Below are 16,173 nucleotides of genomic sequence, written 5' to 3' on the forward strand. Positions count from 1 at the left end.
TTCCTTAAAGAAATATTTGCCCCCACTTGATATTCAAAGTTGCTTCGGGTTAATGTAAATTTTCTTCCCAGGATACAACAGAAAATAAAAATTCCAGTAAGCAAATTTAAAATTTTCCTTAATTCGTTGTGAAACAAGTTTGTAATATTGCAGATGTTTTGATAGAAAAGATTTAGAAAAGAATTATTATTTTTTAGATATCTGAAAACATAAACTATTTATAGGATTGAAAAGATGCTTCCAACAGTCATTAACTTTTCAAAACACCCATTGGAGCAAACAGTCACTTTTCAACAGTCACTTGTCTTTTCATAATTTTTAAAAATTCAAAATAACATTAGAAATAATATATTCAATATATAATTATATATAAAAAAATAGAACATTTAAGTGGCTAAGTGCGTCAAAATCGCGCATTATTCGCCCTACCCGCACGCGGGTTTAGAAGCATATACTTTGATCCATTATTCAAAGCTCAATAAGCATTCAATGCTTTTAAACCTCTAAAAGAATGATCAAAATTCCAATGTGGGACTATCTTGTTTTTTTTAAACCAACAAATACTAACAATCATCACGGCTTCAAACATCAGAAACAAGCAACCAAAACCACTAGAAATAAAGATGCACAATCAAATGTTTACTGGCATGCATGCATTTAGAAAAGAAAATGGAAGTACCAGACCAAAGAGCGCACACAAAAGAGAAACTACACCTTTATTGTGACATTTTACAAACCATCCCTCAAACATACGCAAGCGCGATCAGCACTACAACAAACGCATATCGACATCGGACTCCCCTCTGCCTACTACAAATTAAAGAAACCATTCTTCAACGATATCATCTAAGAAACTGTCAATAACATCAAATGCGCACGCACCTATTGCACTTTTTTAGGTATAGTAGCCAAATCAAGAGCAGGCCCGTACAATTTAACCAAAGCTTGCACACACCAACCATGCCCGTCATCAACCATTGGCATCCTCACCTCGATAAAAGGCAAGGCTGCTTGCTGACTTTCGGGCACAAGAACCCCAGCAAAAACCCTGAGAACATTCGAAGCATCAACATCCATACACACACTGATCTCAACCGAGCCCTTTGGCCCCGGAGGAATCCCCATAAGCTTGAAATACCCTAAAATATGATTCTCTTCAGCCTTCTTCCCTTCTCCTTCATACACAACAATCAATGCCTCGGTCTGATTATCATTCGCCGTTGTGAACAGCATGTCCTTTCTTGCAGGTATCGCGGTGCTTCGGTGTATGATCGTAGCATATCCATCGCCATTTGCACGGATTCCGAGGCTCAAAGGAGTAGCTTGGATTGTCAGCAAGTCCAAGCTCCCGGATGAGTCGCTGATCCCAGAAGTGATTGCTCCTTCGAGAGCAGCTCCAACGACTGCTGCCTCTAAAGGATCGATACCCTGGGACGAACCATCTCTCTTGCATAATCCCAACACTAAGTTTCTAATTTTTGGGATTTTTGAGCAGCCTCCTACTAGTATAACATCATTTATATCTTCAGCAACTAACGTTGCATCAGCCAAACATTGAGCCACAAGTTTCTCACACTGCTCAAACACCAGAGAGTTAACTTGCTCAAACTCTGTGCGATGCAATGACTTGGAGGCTTTCAACTCCTCTCCCAAATCCACATTGATTTGGACACTGTCTTGGAAAGAAAGCTTATGAATTGCATCTTGAGCTATAGTACGAAGAACCCCCATCGAACTTATATTATTGACATTATTCTTCGAACTCAAATTCTCAAAATCCGGCACAAGATATCGCAACACGTTTTGTAGCATATCCTCTCCCCCAATTGCACTTCCTACTTGAGCTCTCATTTGAGAAACTCCACCAGCAGTAGCAGTGATGGCAACATCGCAATAACCTGCACCCATGTTAAAGATCAATGCGACCTTCTCAATTCCACTCCCCGTATTATCCTGAATTTGCTGCTGCTGCTGCTGCTGAGCATAGATAAGAGCCACTGCTGTGGGCTCTGGCATCAACCTGAGAACATTAAGTCCAGCCATTGCACAAGCTCGCTCGATCCTTGTCTGTTGAAATCGACTAAATGAGACAGGAATAGTCAATACTGCGTTCCTTATAGGACGTTTGAGCTGGATCTCAGCCATTGCTTTAAGTTCAACTAGAAATATTGCAAGAACTTCTTCCGGCGTAGTTGACCTCCAAACACCGTTAACTAGAGCTGCGATGAATGGTCTAACACCAATATCGAGGGTTTGTACTAAGAAAGGTAGGGTTTTACTGGCACGGACTACTGGGTCGGTGTCGATTCTACCAATGAGCCGTTTCATGTTAAAAACTGCACCTCCAGAAAATATTTCTTGCTCGGAATGAGGAAGCTCTTCGCTGATTCCTCCTGACGGGGCTTCATCTTTGAACATGACATAGGAGCGCATTAGCTTTTGGTTCCGAGTGTTTCTAAGGAGTTCAACTCTAGAACCATTCCATATTCCGACACTGCATTTTGATGTTCCAATGTCGATCCCAACTGCGAGGTCAGGGAAGGGAGGTTGATGTTTGTCTTCGCCGGTAGTTTCACTGTCTGATGCAACTGTGTAAACTGGCTCAGCCATCGTTTCCTGTAGACTAAAGGGGAAGGTTCATTAAGAAATCAGCAAAACAAATATATATTGAACTGTAGCTCATTTAATGATCAAGAAAATTGTTTGGTGAGGAAAATGGCAACTGGTGTGCTATTCACTGGTCATTTGGGTTGCTCCCATTAATACAAGTTAAACAAATTGATTACAATAAAATTAGCATGTACCTAAATTTTGCAAGATTTGTCAAGAGTGAGAAACATAAAATATCAAAATCAAACCGGTATGCTAAATGAAGAATTATAATCGGGGCCAGCTTGACCTACTAATCTGAAACTATTATGTAAATCCAAGATATCCTGCATTGTAAATGTTAATAAAAAAAGAATGATATTGATTTGAAGAGCTCACAACACTTGGTTAAATCACACTCCCAAACATAAATTTAACTTGCAAATTCCTGTACGCGGTTTTTTTTTTTAATTTAAGCCATGAATCCTATCACCCACTGAGAAACTTAGAAACGACACAGAGAGGTAAGGTTTGCATTTAAGATGTTGATTTTAATCCTTTTTATTATTACTGCCATCGTGACATGGCTACACTCCAGGAGAGAATGTAAGCAAACGCATTCATTGTTGAATCTCCATTTTACATTCCTCTTTTTTTCGCCGATCTGTGGTTTTATTCCCTGTTGTCGCTAGCAGGCTAGCTACCTATGAAGAATAGAGAAGCAGTAAGCAAGCCAAAAGGGCTCTCTGTGATACCATCCATTTGATAAGATTTTCATCAACCTCCATAATCTGTGAATATTTTCGTTTATTGATAGATGTTGGGACAAACCCGGGGTTCAATAAAGCATGGTCTCGGCGAATAATAGAGTGAAAGTAATAAAAAGAACATAGATTTAGGTAAAAACCCACCTAAATGAATTTGGGTAAAAACCATGAACAATGATAGAAAAATCCACTATAAGGAAAAACTTAGGAGTTACAATCTCTCTTTTGCAAGGAGAAACTCTCTTTATTTATTTTCTCTCACACTCTTCTATATGTGGAATTGTTTCTAAGATGAATTTTTTCTGAAGAGTTTTAGACTATTTATAGTAGCTGGGAAAATACTATGCACTAATTTTATAATATTATTTTACTATACAAATTCACTTTCGGTGTCTTGCCACTTTCGGTGCGAATTATTTAGTGGTGGGGTCCACGCCCTTTTTCATTGTCAACAAATATGGCTGACAATCTCCCACTTAAAGATTTGATTGAGTATCAATCATATATTCACACCATTCTTTTTATCTTACTAACTTCATGTTGCTCACGTCTCTGACAGACCACAAGAGGATCGACATCAAATAAATTTGTTAGTATTAATTTCTTTTGTTAAAAAACTTGCTAGATTATCTTTGATGTGAATTTTCTGCATATCCACTATTCCTTCTTCCGCTTTCTCACGAACGAAGTGGTATTGAACTTGAATGTGTTTTGTCTTTGAATGAATGACTGGATTTCTTGCTAAATACAAAGCACTCTTGACTGTCACAAAATAAAAATATCTTTTTTTGTTCATGCCCGAGTTCCTTCAGCACCATCTTCAACTATATCGCCTATTTACTAGCTTGTGTAGGTGCTATATATTCTGCTTCTGTTGTTGAAGTAGTTATAACTACATCTGACTGTAGTTTTGAAATTCAGCTTACAGCTCTGCCAGTAAGTGCAAACACATAATCTGTGATGGATTTGCTATTATCAAGATAACCTGCATAATCAGAATCAACATATCTATTGATAATAAAATCCGATCCTCCATAACATAATGCAATATTTGAGGTTCCCTTATTATATCTTAGGACCCTTACAGTATTCTAATGCTCTTTATCAGGATTCGTCATGTAACAACTAACCACTCCCACTGATTGTGTAATGTTTGGTCTTGTATAAATCATATCATAGCGAACATTAAACTTCCCACTGCTGATGCATACGGTACTCGAAACATCTCCATCCTCTTTTATTCACTATTAGGACTCATACTAAAAGATAACTTGAAATTAACAGAAAGTGAGGATAGAAATTGACTTACAATCTTGCATGTTAAAAGTACCACAAGATTTTCTTCAAATAATTCTTCTGAGAGCAAAATCTTCCTATTAATTCTGTCTCGATAAATTTACATCCCTAGAATCTTGTTTACAAATCCTAAATCCTTCATTTTAAATTCTCTAGCCAACTGTGCCTTTAACTCTTTTATACAATCTTTGTTGGGGTCGTCAACATACAATAATAAGATAATAACGTTATTTTTATAAAACCTCTTGAAATATGCACAATGATCTGAATTAAGTGTTGTATCTAAGGCTCATGGTGAATGAATCAAATCTCTTGTACCAACACCTCGACACCTGTTTTAGATCGTATAGAGATTTGGTTAATCTGCAAATCAAGTTCTTTTTTTCTTTTTATTCAAAACCTTTTGGTTGGAGCATGTAAATTTCTTCTTTAAGATCTCCATAAAGAAATATTGTTTCCACATCTAGCTACTCTAGATGTAAGTCAAATATAACGCTCACAGCCAGGGTATTCAGACTGTTGTTAGTCGAACTATAGGAAAAAATATTTCATTAAAATCAGTACTTTCCTTTTGAGCACATCCTTTTACCACCAATCTAGCACAATATCACTCCACTTGATCATCGCTATTTCGCTTGATCTTATAAACCCATTTATTTTCAATTGTATTTATTCCATATGGTAGTGACATAAGTACCCAAATCTTATTCTTATAGAGAGCTTCAATTCCTTTCTGCATTACTGTCATCTACGATGCATCTGTGCTATTTATAGCTTTGTAAAAAATTAATGGCTCTCCATCCTCTGTTACAAGACAGTATGCAAAATGAAGATGATAAGATAGAAAGAATGATGTGAAGATATGATTAATACTCAATCAAATCTTTAAGTGAGAGATTGTTAGTCGTATTTGTTGACAATGAAAAAGGGAGTAAACCCCACCACTAAATAATTCACATCGAAAGTGTGGCAGGCATCGAAAATAAATTTACACAGTAAAATAATATTATAAAATTAGTGCATAGTATTTTCCCAGTTACTATAAATAGACCCAAAACTCTTCAAAAAAATTCATCCCAGAAACCAACTCCACATATAGAAGAGTGTGAGAGAAAATAAACAGAGAGAGCTTCTTCTTGCAAAAGAGTAATTGTAACTCCTAAGTTTTTCCTCCTCATAGTGGATTCTTCTATTCTTGTCCGTGGTTTTATACCCCAAATTTATTTAGGGGGGTTTTCACGTAAATCTGTGTGTTCTTTTTATTACTTCCCTCTACTATTCACCGAGACCCTGTTCTACTGGGCCCTGGGTTTGTCCCAACATGGGGATTGCTCAAACATCAGGGTGCCAGGTTAGTTTGATTTTTCGCTAGACATACATTTGCACATCCCAGAGCCTTGTTACCCATTGTTTACCCAAAAAAGAACTAGAGAAATCTGCATACTGAAACTGTGCTGGCTAATAATGAAGGCCAGAGGTTGGTATTAGCTAGATATGACGGCTGTATAAAGCATCACAGTGAGCCTGACCTTCACTAAATAGGAATGAATCTCCAAGTTACTCTGATCAGCGTGGGTTTAAACCGTTGCAAAAAACATCTACTTTGGGATTTCAAATTAACAGCAGAAAGCCCCCTGTTTCACTGTATTATGTTACTTACAACTTGATCAAAATTAAAAACGCTATTAACAAATGAGAGATGCTCTGAGACTAACAACAGCCAACAAGTAGTTCGACGAAATGCTAATATGAGCATTTGATATGCCAGAATAACCTAAACGCAAGAATCACTAGCAGAGATCGAGAAGCCCTTAACCACACAGACACATCAAAATCTGAAGGGAGAAAATAGAACGAGAACAAAATAAAATGAAAAACTTACCGAGAGAATCAGTGAGCGAGCTTCGACCCTCAGATTAAAGCTGACGTTTTCGAACACGCTTATAAAAAAAGGGGAAAGGGGAGAGAAAGGCCGGGTTTGTTCTGGAGAGACCGAGTGGGGACTTCGACTGTTCGACAACGAGGAGCTCAGTCTCGTTTCGAGAAGTGTCTTCTGGGGGGCGGTTGCTTAAGGTGTGGTGCTCGGCGTGGAACTTCCTCTGGCTTTTGGCGACTAATGAACAGATGCCACGTTATCTGTAGTGAGGTTGTTGACGACGTGGATGGATTCAGATGGTCCAGGCCTGTGTTTTGTGTTTGGACGCTGTAGTTTTGGTGGGTGGGCTGGGACGCGGGTGAAATGAGCGCCATCAGCTGGAATTGCTGGTAACTAGCTTCTTGCCCTGGTTTGACCACCTAATGAAAATTAATTATGTGTATATTTAAAATTCATGGTTTTTCTGATCTATAACTCATTTTTAAATAATTTTTATTCATTTCTAATGAATGCTAATTTATCATATATGCATCAAAATTTATAATTTCATGAGCTATAACCCATAATTTTGAATAAATTTTATTTGTTTTTAACGAATACAAATTAATTATGTGTATATTAAAATTTACAATTTTTATGAACTATAATCCATAAGTTTTACAAATTTTATTCGTTTCTAAAAAAAAGAAAATTCATTATGTGCACATCAAAATTAGCGATTTTCATGAGTTCTAACCCATATTTTTATCATTTTTTCTTCGTTACGCATAAATAAAAATTAATTATGTGTACATTTAAAATTCATATTTTCATGATCTATAACCAACATTTTCTCATGAAAAATTCATATTTGATGATCTGTAACCCACATTTTCTTAATAAATGCTAATTATCTATGTGTACATTAAAATTTGTGCTTTTCCTAGGTTATGACCAATGATTTTTTATATATTAGTTTGTTTTGAATGGACGATTATTATGTGTACATTAAAATTTACGATTTTCATGAGCTATTACCCAAGATTTTTAAAAATATTTATTTATTTCTAACGAATGAAAATTAATTATGTGTACATCAAAGATTACAATTTTCATGAGTTATATAACCCACAACTTTTATCAATTTCTATTCATTATGTAGAAATGCAAATTAATTATATGTACATAAAAAATTTACATTTTTCATGATCTATATACACTAAATTTTAAAAAAAAAATTAATCATTTCTAATAAAAGCTAATTTATTATATATACATTAACATTTTTTATTTCAATTAGTTATTATCCATAACTTTTTTCTTCTTTTTATTTTAAATGAATATAAATTTTATTATGTGTAGATCTAATTTTGATGAGCTGTAATCCATGAATTTTGACAATGTTTGGTCATTTATAATGAATGCAAATTTATTATCTATACATCAAAATTCACGTTTTCATGATATGTAACCCATGATTTTTTTAAACTTTATTTATTTTGAATGAATGCAAAAGTTATTATGCATATATAAAAATTAGTAATTTTCATGAGTTATCTCCCATGATTTTTATAAATTTTATTTTTTTAATGAATATGAATTTATTATGTGTACATAAAAATTCATGATATTTTTGAGCTCTAACCCATGATTTTTATCAACTTTTGTTCGTTATGTGAAAATACAATTCATTATGTGTACAACAAAAATTCATGACATGATTTATAACTTATAATTTTTTACATTTCCAACAAATGTACATTTTTAGGTGTACGCAAAGATTTGCGATTTTTATGGGTTAACCTATGATTTTTTTAAATGTTTTTGAAAGAATTTCAATTTATTATATGTACATCAAAATACATAATTTTCTTGAGCTGTAACTCATGATTTTTGTCAAATTTTATTCACTTTAAATGAATGATAATTTATTAATTGCATGTTAAAAATCACTAACTTCATCAGCTATAACCCATGATTTCAAATAGTTTTTGTTCACTTCAAACTAATACAATTTTATTATATGCAAATTAAAGTTGTGATTTTCATGAGTCATAACTGTTTGGGTCAAAAGTTGCCTTTTCCATTGTTTTCAAACCTGTTACACCGTTTATCGATTACAAGTTCAAACTGAAAAGAGAGTTGATCTTTTTATAAGATCTTCTTACAACGAAAAATAAAGATTACAACTTTATCAAACAAAACGCAGCAGTAGTTTATCTCCCGCTGCTTTGCGTGGGATCTTTGCCTGTGCCGGGGACGCGTTAGTCCGTGGACCACCGCAGACCAAAGCCGATCGACAATATAATTACGCTCTTGTTTCACGAAGGAAACAATTGCGGAAGCGACAATCACGACCAAGCGAGATTGTGGCTCTTCTCGAGATTAAAACCAAGTTTAATCCGGAGGAAAGAAGGGAAAAGAATCACAAACCTTTCGAAGGGGCTTTCTTTATGAAAGTGTTCGCCAAGCTCTGATGATTCTCCTCTAAAATTGGTGACTCGGAACTGTGCGAGTCAGCATTTGGTGACTCGGAACTGTGCGAGTCAGCATTTGGTGACTCGGAACTGTGCGAGTCAGCATTTGGTGACTCGGAACTGTGCGAGTCAGCATTTGGTGACTCGGCACTGTTCAAGCTTCTAAGCAATGTTTCGTGATATTTCCAGTTTCTTTGTTTTGCGTACGCTTCGTCGCCTTGCTGATTTTGGATGAATTCCTTTGACTTGGATAATAATGTTTACGTCTTTTCCTTGTCTTGCACTGTGTTTGAGGACCTATGGGTAATTTTTAACGCCTACAGATACCCCCTCCAAAGTGTTTCAGTCTCGTTTCTTTTATAGAGGAGCCTGAAATACTTTGGATATGATAGGCTATATTTGCAGAAGGACCTGACATGGGTTTCATTTCTTGACTCCTTCAGCCCTCAATCTATTCAGAGTTCTGTCGAATAGATGAAGTTTTTACGGCTCTTACCGACTACCGTTCGAATCGGGCTTACATGCGGATTGTCTAAATCCGTTCCGCATGTGACGTTGTGCTAAAGTTGATTCTCTTAGTGAAACTGGTTTTCATCTTTATCTTTATTATGATTCGTCATTCCGTTTGAAATGATTGACCATAATACTTTTAGAATTTTTGGTAAATTCTCAGCCATCAACGGGTTTGATGAGCCTTTACCGACTACCGTTTGAGTCGGGCTAGTATGCGGATTGTTCAAGTCCGTTCCGCATGTGACGTTAAGCTAAAAGAGTTAACCCTTTTAGTGCTACGATCTTGAATACGTAGACTTCGTCTTTCTCCTGTGAAAAGACTAAACAGCAATGTGTATGAGACGTTGACTTAGGATTTTTGGCAAATCCTCAGCCTTCAACGGATTTTACGTGCTCTTACCGACTACCGTTCGAATCGGGCTTACATGCGGATTGTCTAAGTCCGTTCCGCATGTGACGTTGTGCTAAAGGAATGAACTCCCTTAGACTTGATGCTACGACTTCGAATACGTAAACTTCGCCATTGTTATGGGAATAGGCTACCCAGCAACGTGTTTTAGACGCTGACTTATCCCTACTTAGGCTTCGGGATAAAATTCCCCAGAATCGAACTCTGGTGTCTTTTTCTTCGGAGAAAGACTAAACCGGCAGCGCGTGTTAGGCGCAGACTTATCCCTGCTTAGAATTCGGGATAAAATTCCCTGTACCTGTGAGGCAGATTTTTGGGAGTTGACAAAGGTGGTGTCTTCTCTTGGGGCAAAGACGAACCCGAAATGGGAGAGGAAGAATTTTATATTCTATCTCCCGACACTGAAGAAGAAGAATTTTATATTCTATCTTCAGCTGGAAAGGAGACTCGAGGTGGGATCTCCACCCCCAGAATCCGGAAAGGTGAAACTGAGAGTGGGATCTCCACTCCGAGAATCGAAAAGATTCGGATAACCCTAACTGTCGGAAGGTTTGATTACCGAACTAAAGATGAATTTCTCGTTTATCGAGAGTGAATTGTGGTTTTGGTCCTAACTGTCGGAAGGTTTGACCAAGCAGGAGTTTGAGGTGATCCTAACTGTAGGAAGGTTTGATCACTTGATTTGAAAGTGGACCTCTCGTTCATTGGAGGAATCGAGAGGGGGATTTTGGTTGTGGTCCTAACTGTAGAAAGGTTTGACCAGGTGACAGATCAAGATTTATTATATCCGGACTCTAACTATGAAAGTGTTGAGTGCACGAACATAGCGTAAGTTTGATTGGATTAAACTTGATCGAATTTAACGGTCCCACCGTCAATTAGTCTGATCGGTGAGAGATTTAGTGTTCATCACTTTGTTCATGTCGATCGGGTTATCCCTAAGAATATTAAAATTCTTTTGGGAACTTCTCGTTACACGAATTATCCACTCCCAGCTTCGGGTTATCCCTAAGAATATTAAAATTCTTTTGGGAACTTCTCGTTACACGAATTATCCACTCCCAGCTTCCTTTGCAAAACTGGGCATGGTATTGTACTCAGTTGGGTGTCCGAGTTATCCTTAAGAATATCAAGCATGGTATTCTCCAGGAACTTCCCGTGAAAGAAAGGAAACAGTTTAGACTCATATACCGGTTGGAGTATGTAAGGAAGCAGTTTAACCTCATGATACTCTTTGGAGTTTTTTCGTTCTTATTTGGCTTATCTGAGCGATATGACGCCGGCTTCAACCAAGGTCTGAATGCTATTCTTGAGAGCAAAGCAATCCTTGGTGGGATGAACGACCCTCCTGTGGTATGCACAGTACTTTGGGTCTGTAGTGTTGTCAGCTTCCTCCTGTTTTGTGATAGGTGGTAGCTTGATCTTGTCGCTTCCAAGGAGGGATTCGAAGATGGCTGGAACGTCTTCGTCCTTGAAAGAGTACTCTTTTTGGAGTCTCGGACCCGAAGTCTTTTGCTGTTTTCGGAGTTGCTTTTGCGACGTCTGGTTAGCGTCAACAGCTGTTGCAGGTGATTTGCCTTTGCCACGAGAGGCAAAGTTAGAATTCGGAGGCTTAGTTGTTGATTGACCCCTCTCGGTTTTCTTCCTTCGGAGGAATCGCTCAGCTTGCTCCCCTCGGACCTTCAGATCCTTCCACGTTTTGGACGGTGCTGTTCCCATAGCTTCTAATACATCTATGGAAAGATTATTATGGCACGTCTGGAGTATGAACTCCTCCGTGACCGGATCTCGGCAGTTCATTGCCTTGTTCCGGAAGCGTTTAACAAAGTTTTCCACGAGTTCTCCATCCTTCTGCTTTTCTTCAAAGAGCGTCCCGATTGACACCTCCGTGTCATCGTCGAAGAAATTAGCGAGAAACATGCTTTCCATATCGTCCCATGTAGTGATACTTCCCGGTTTAAGCCGGCGGTACCAATCAAATGCAGCAGCGCGAAGGGTTCCTACGAACGATCGTACCATTAGAGGTTCGTTACCTGAAATGATCCCCAGGTGAGACTTGAAATAAATCAAGTGTTGGGTAGGGGAGCCCCTTCCATCGAATGGTGTGAAGTTAATCAAATTGAACTTCGGTGGGTATGGAATGGAGTCCCACTCCCTCGGGTAGGGACACGGAATGCCAGTCTTTTTTACTTCTTGGGCAGACATCAAAGCATTGATTTTGCTTTCCAAGTCTTTCATCTTAAGATCTTCGCCTACCTCACTCTTCTGGCGATTTTGGGGATGGATATTGATACCTCCCCCAGCGTTAAGAACGCCTTCCGTATTCCTGTTCTTGTGGGGAGTCTCGATGTTAAGATTTTCTTCTACCTCTGAGTCGCTATCTATCCGATTAGCGGTCGGACGACGACTAGATTCACCGCGCTGGTTTGTCAGCTGTTGGAGTTGTTGTGCGTGTAAATCTTTAACACGTTGTACAGCCATCTCCATTTCAATTTTGAAATCCTCTTTTCGCTTGGCCAAAGCTCCTTGAAGAAGTTGAGCAATCTGTTCTGTGGTGATCATGAACGACTCTCGAGACTGTCCTGTACTGGATACAGTAGCATCTGAAGCAATCGCTGAGTTAGCATCCGATGCTTCTTCGTCTGAGGACTGTCTTCTCTGGATTCTGTTGTAATTGTAATCCTTAGGCCTTATAGCCCCGGTTTGCAGCCGAGTTAACCGTTTGGACATTTGTGAAAAGGGCTCAGGGTTGTAGCGCCGCGTGGACTTTCCTTTTTCTGCCATATTAATCGTGAATTCCGAGAGTTCACGTTCCCGAACGGGTGGCTTTCTTTTACGGAAATGTCTTGATTTGTTTCTCTCCGTTTCTGTAGAAAGTCTTTCAAACACTGAAATCCTTTGCGAGGCAGTCTTGGAACAGTTACATTCTGCTAGTACTTCCTTGATGAGTTTAGTACAAGGACAACGAGAATCCCTTTCTCGAGAGTTTCTCTTCCGAGATTTACTCATACCCCCAGTCTGATAGTACAGCTCATCGATATTATTATCGGAGCCACCTATCTTGTGTTGGCATAACCCTCTTATTCTAACATCGTCTTCTTCTGACGAATAAAACTCTCTTTGAGGATATATCGCTCCGTCATTATTTTCAAGAGTCGCTCGTTTGAAAACTCGCCTTCGCGCGCGTGAGGGTTCAACAGAATCTCGAACTTCTACCCGTAGCCCAAGGCGAGCGGTTACTGGTACTTTCTCTGTATGAGGGATTTTTGAGTTACTGGAGACTCGCTCCCGACCCCCATTCTGACAAATCATGCGGGGTTTATTTTTATGCAAAGGGCCGAGACGATCCATAATGCTCATTTTAACTCGGGATGAGTCCACGCCGCCGTGGGGTTTTACAGGAGGTGAGGAAGTCATCGGAACAAAAGCAGGAGCTGTCGGAGACTTGAAGCTGGTCGCAGGAGGCGAAATTTCTGCAGACAGAGATGAACCAGCTCGCGGGTCAGCAATTGGTGACTCGGCCTTGGCCGAGCCAGCGTTTGGTGACTCGGCCTTGGCCGAGCCAGCAGCCTGTGCCTCGGTTTTTTCGGGCTTTGTTCTGGATTTTGGCCTCCAGATTTGACGTGGTTTCGTCAGTTTAAAGTCTGCAGTACTTGTTTGTAGTTTCTTGGCCTCTTGTACCAGGATTCTTGCGTGCGCAAGTAAAGCGTGGCGCTTCTCGGTTCGTTCTTTAAGAGTGGAACGTGTCCTCTTAACGGGGACCCATTCATTTGTCGTTGGTTTGGACCAATCGCTAAGTCGCTGCTGTGCCTGTTGGCGTCCTCTAGACTTCAGATCCGCTTCGTAGCGGATTCCATCCACCGGCTCTGAGGCCTTGGCCAATTGGCGTGCTAGGCGTTGACGCCGTCTTTGACGCGCCCTCTTGGATAAAGTTGGTTCGGCCTTGGTAGCTTCAGCTTCACAAGGAGTCTTTTGAACCGCTGCGGGATGAGGTTCTTGATTTTGAACCTTCAAATCCAAATGTCCTCGACCTTTCCTTGTGGAGTTTCTCCTATTCCTACGAGGGGAGGATGATCGGGAAGAGGAGGATAAGTACTCTTCATATTTTGCTTGGTCGAACTCGTACTCGACCTCCTCGTTGATCGGTATGACGATCTTTGGTTGCGACACTACAGCTTTTGCAGAAAAGCTGTCGGCTCCCACTGTGGTCGCCAGTTTGTTTGTGTCAAAAGTTGTCTTTTCCATTGTTTTCAAACCTGTTACACCGTTTATCGATTACAAGTTCAAACTGAAAAGAGAGTTGATCTTTTTATAAGATCTTCTTACAACGAAAAATAAAGATTACAACTTTATCAAACAAAACGCAGCAGTAGTTTATCTCCCGCTGCTTTGCGTGGGATCTTTGCCTGTGCCGGGGACGCGTTAGTCCGTGGACCACCGCAGACCAAAGCCGATCGACAATATAATTACGCTCTTGTTTCACGAGGGAAACAATTACGGAAGCGACAATCACGACCAAGCGAGATTGTGGCTCTTCTCGAGATTAAAACCAAGTTTAATCCGGAGGAAAGAAGGGAAGAGAATCACAAACCTTTCGAAGGGGCTTTCTTTATGAAAGTGTTCGCCAAGCTCTGATGATTCTCCTCTGAAATTCGTGGTTGACTGGTCAATTTGACAGCACCTCGCCTTCTTAATCTCAAATCTCCGATCTTTTATAAAAGAAGACCTTAGGCTTCTATTTATAGGCTTTTTGAGATGTGTCTCCTAGTAGGAATTGATGTTTAAACGTTATCTGCGGTTTATAACTGTCTAAACGTGTTTATGGATAACCTCAGAGCAGTTGGAGAGGTTTTGGGACGAAAGAATCCTTAAAAATCATCGACATCCGTGTTTGGGGAGGTTTTGTATCCAACAAGAGTCCTGGTGACTCGGAACTGTGCGAGTCAGCTTCTGGTGACTCGGAACTGTGCGAGTCAGCTTCTGGTGACTCGGAACTGTGCGAGTCAGCATTTGGTGACTCGGCACTGTTCAAGCTTCTAAGCAATGTTTCGTGATTCTTCCAGTTTCTTTGTTTTGCGTACGCTTCGTCGCCTTGCTGATTTTGGATGAATTCCTTTGACTTGGATAATAACGTTTATCGTCTTTTCCTTGTCTTGCACTGTGTTTGAGGACCTATGGGCAATTTTTAACGCCTACAATAACCCCTGATTTTTGTCAATTTTTATTCATTATGTACCTATGCAAATTCATTTTGTGTACATTAAAATTTATATTTTCCATGAACTATAATCCATGACTTTTGACAATTTTTATTCATTTTGTATGAATACAAAATGTATGTTTTCCATAATTTGTAACCCAAAATATTTTTATAATTTCTTATTTTTAATAAATAAAAATTTATTATATGTACATCAAAATTAGATATTTTTATGAGTTATAACCCATGATTTTTTTTAATTTTATTTTTCTAACTAATATGAATTTATTATGTCTATATTAAAATTCACGTTTTTTATGAGCTATTTCCCATAACATTTATCCATTTTTATCATTTTGAAAGATTATAAATTTTGTAATTATATGTAGATCAATATTTGTATTTTTTATGAACTGTAACCCATGAATGTTTTGTAATTTTATTTATTTTTAGTGATGTAAAGTTATTATCTATACATCAAAGTTTACAATTTTCATGAGTTATAACACATGATTTCTATAAAGCTTTATTTATTTTTATGAAATAAAATGTTATTATGTATATATCAAAATTCATGATTTTCATGAGTTGTAACCCATAATTTTAATAATTTTTATTAAGTTTTGTTCATTTTGAATGAATGATATTTTATTATGTGCATGCTAAAATTCACCATTTTCATATGCTTTAACCCATGATTTTAATAGTTTTTATTCATTTATAACGAACACAAATTTATTATATGCATATTACATGTTTATGATTTTCATGAGGCATAATCCATAATTTTAATCAATTCTTGTTTGTTTCGTATGAATGCAAATTTATTTAATGTACATTAAAATTCTCTATTTTCATGAGCTATAACATATAATTTTTCATAACTTTTATTTATTTTCATTGAATACAAATTAATTAGGTGTACATCAAAATTTATAATTTTCATGAGCTATCACCCATGATTTTTTTTATTTTTTCATAGTAATGCAAACTTATTTCGTGTACATCAAAATCCACATTTTTATGATTTATAACCCATGGATTTTTATTATTTTCTTCTTTTCAAG

General features: G+C 38.0%; 1 protein-coding gene across 2 annotated transcripts; it reads right to left on the reverse strand.

Annotated features, from left to right (window-relative positions):
• Positions 616 to 6,691, reverse strand: LOC109820391 (heat shock 70 kDa protein 8). 2 transcript variants are annotated; one of them, XM_020386521.1, is made up of 2 exons: positions 6,535 to 6,691; positions 616 to 2,623 (listed from the first exon to the last, which is right to left on the reverse strand). In XM_020386521.1, exon 2 carries the CDS (start codon positions 2,608 to 2,610, stop codon positions 883 to 885), a length of 1,728 nt encoding a protein of 575 aa, XP_020242110.1. In that variant the 5' UTR covers positions 2,611 to 2,623; positions 6,535 to 6,691; the 3' UTR covers positions 616 to 882. The 2 variants fall into 2 exon arrangements, with proteins under 2 accessions (XP_020242110.1, XP_020242111.1); XM_020386522.1 differs by having other exon boundaries at positions 616 to 2,616; positions 6,535 to 6,688.

The sequence above is a fragment of the Asparagus officinalis genome, chromosome 8, assembly GCF_001876935.1.
Source record: "Asparagus officinalis chromosome 8, Aspof.V1, whole genome shotgun sequence".
NCBI lineage: Eukaryota > Viridiplantae > Streptophyta > Magnoliopsida > Asparagales > Asparagaceae > Asparagus > Asparagus officinalis.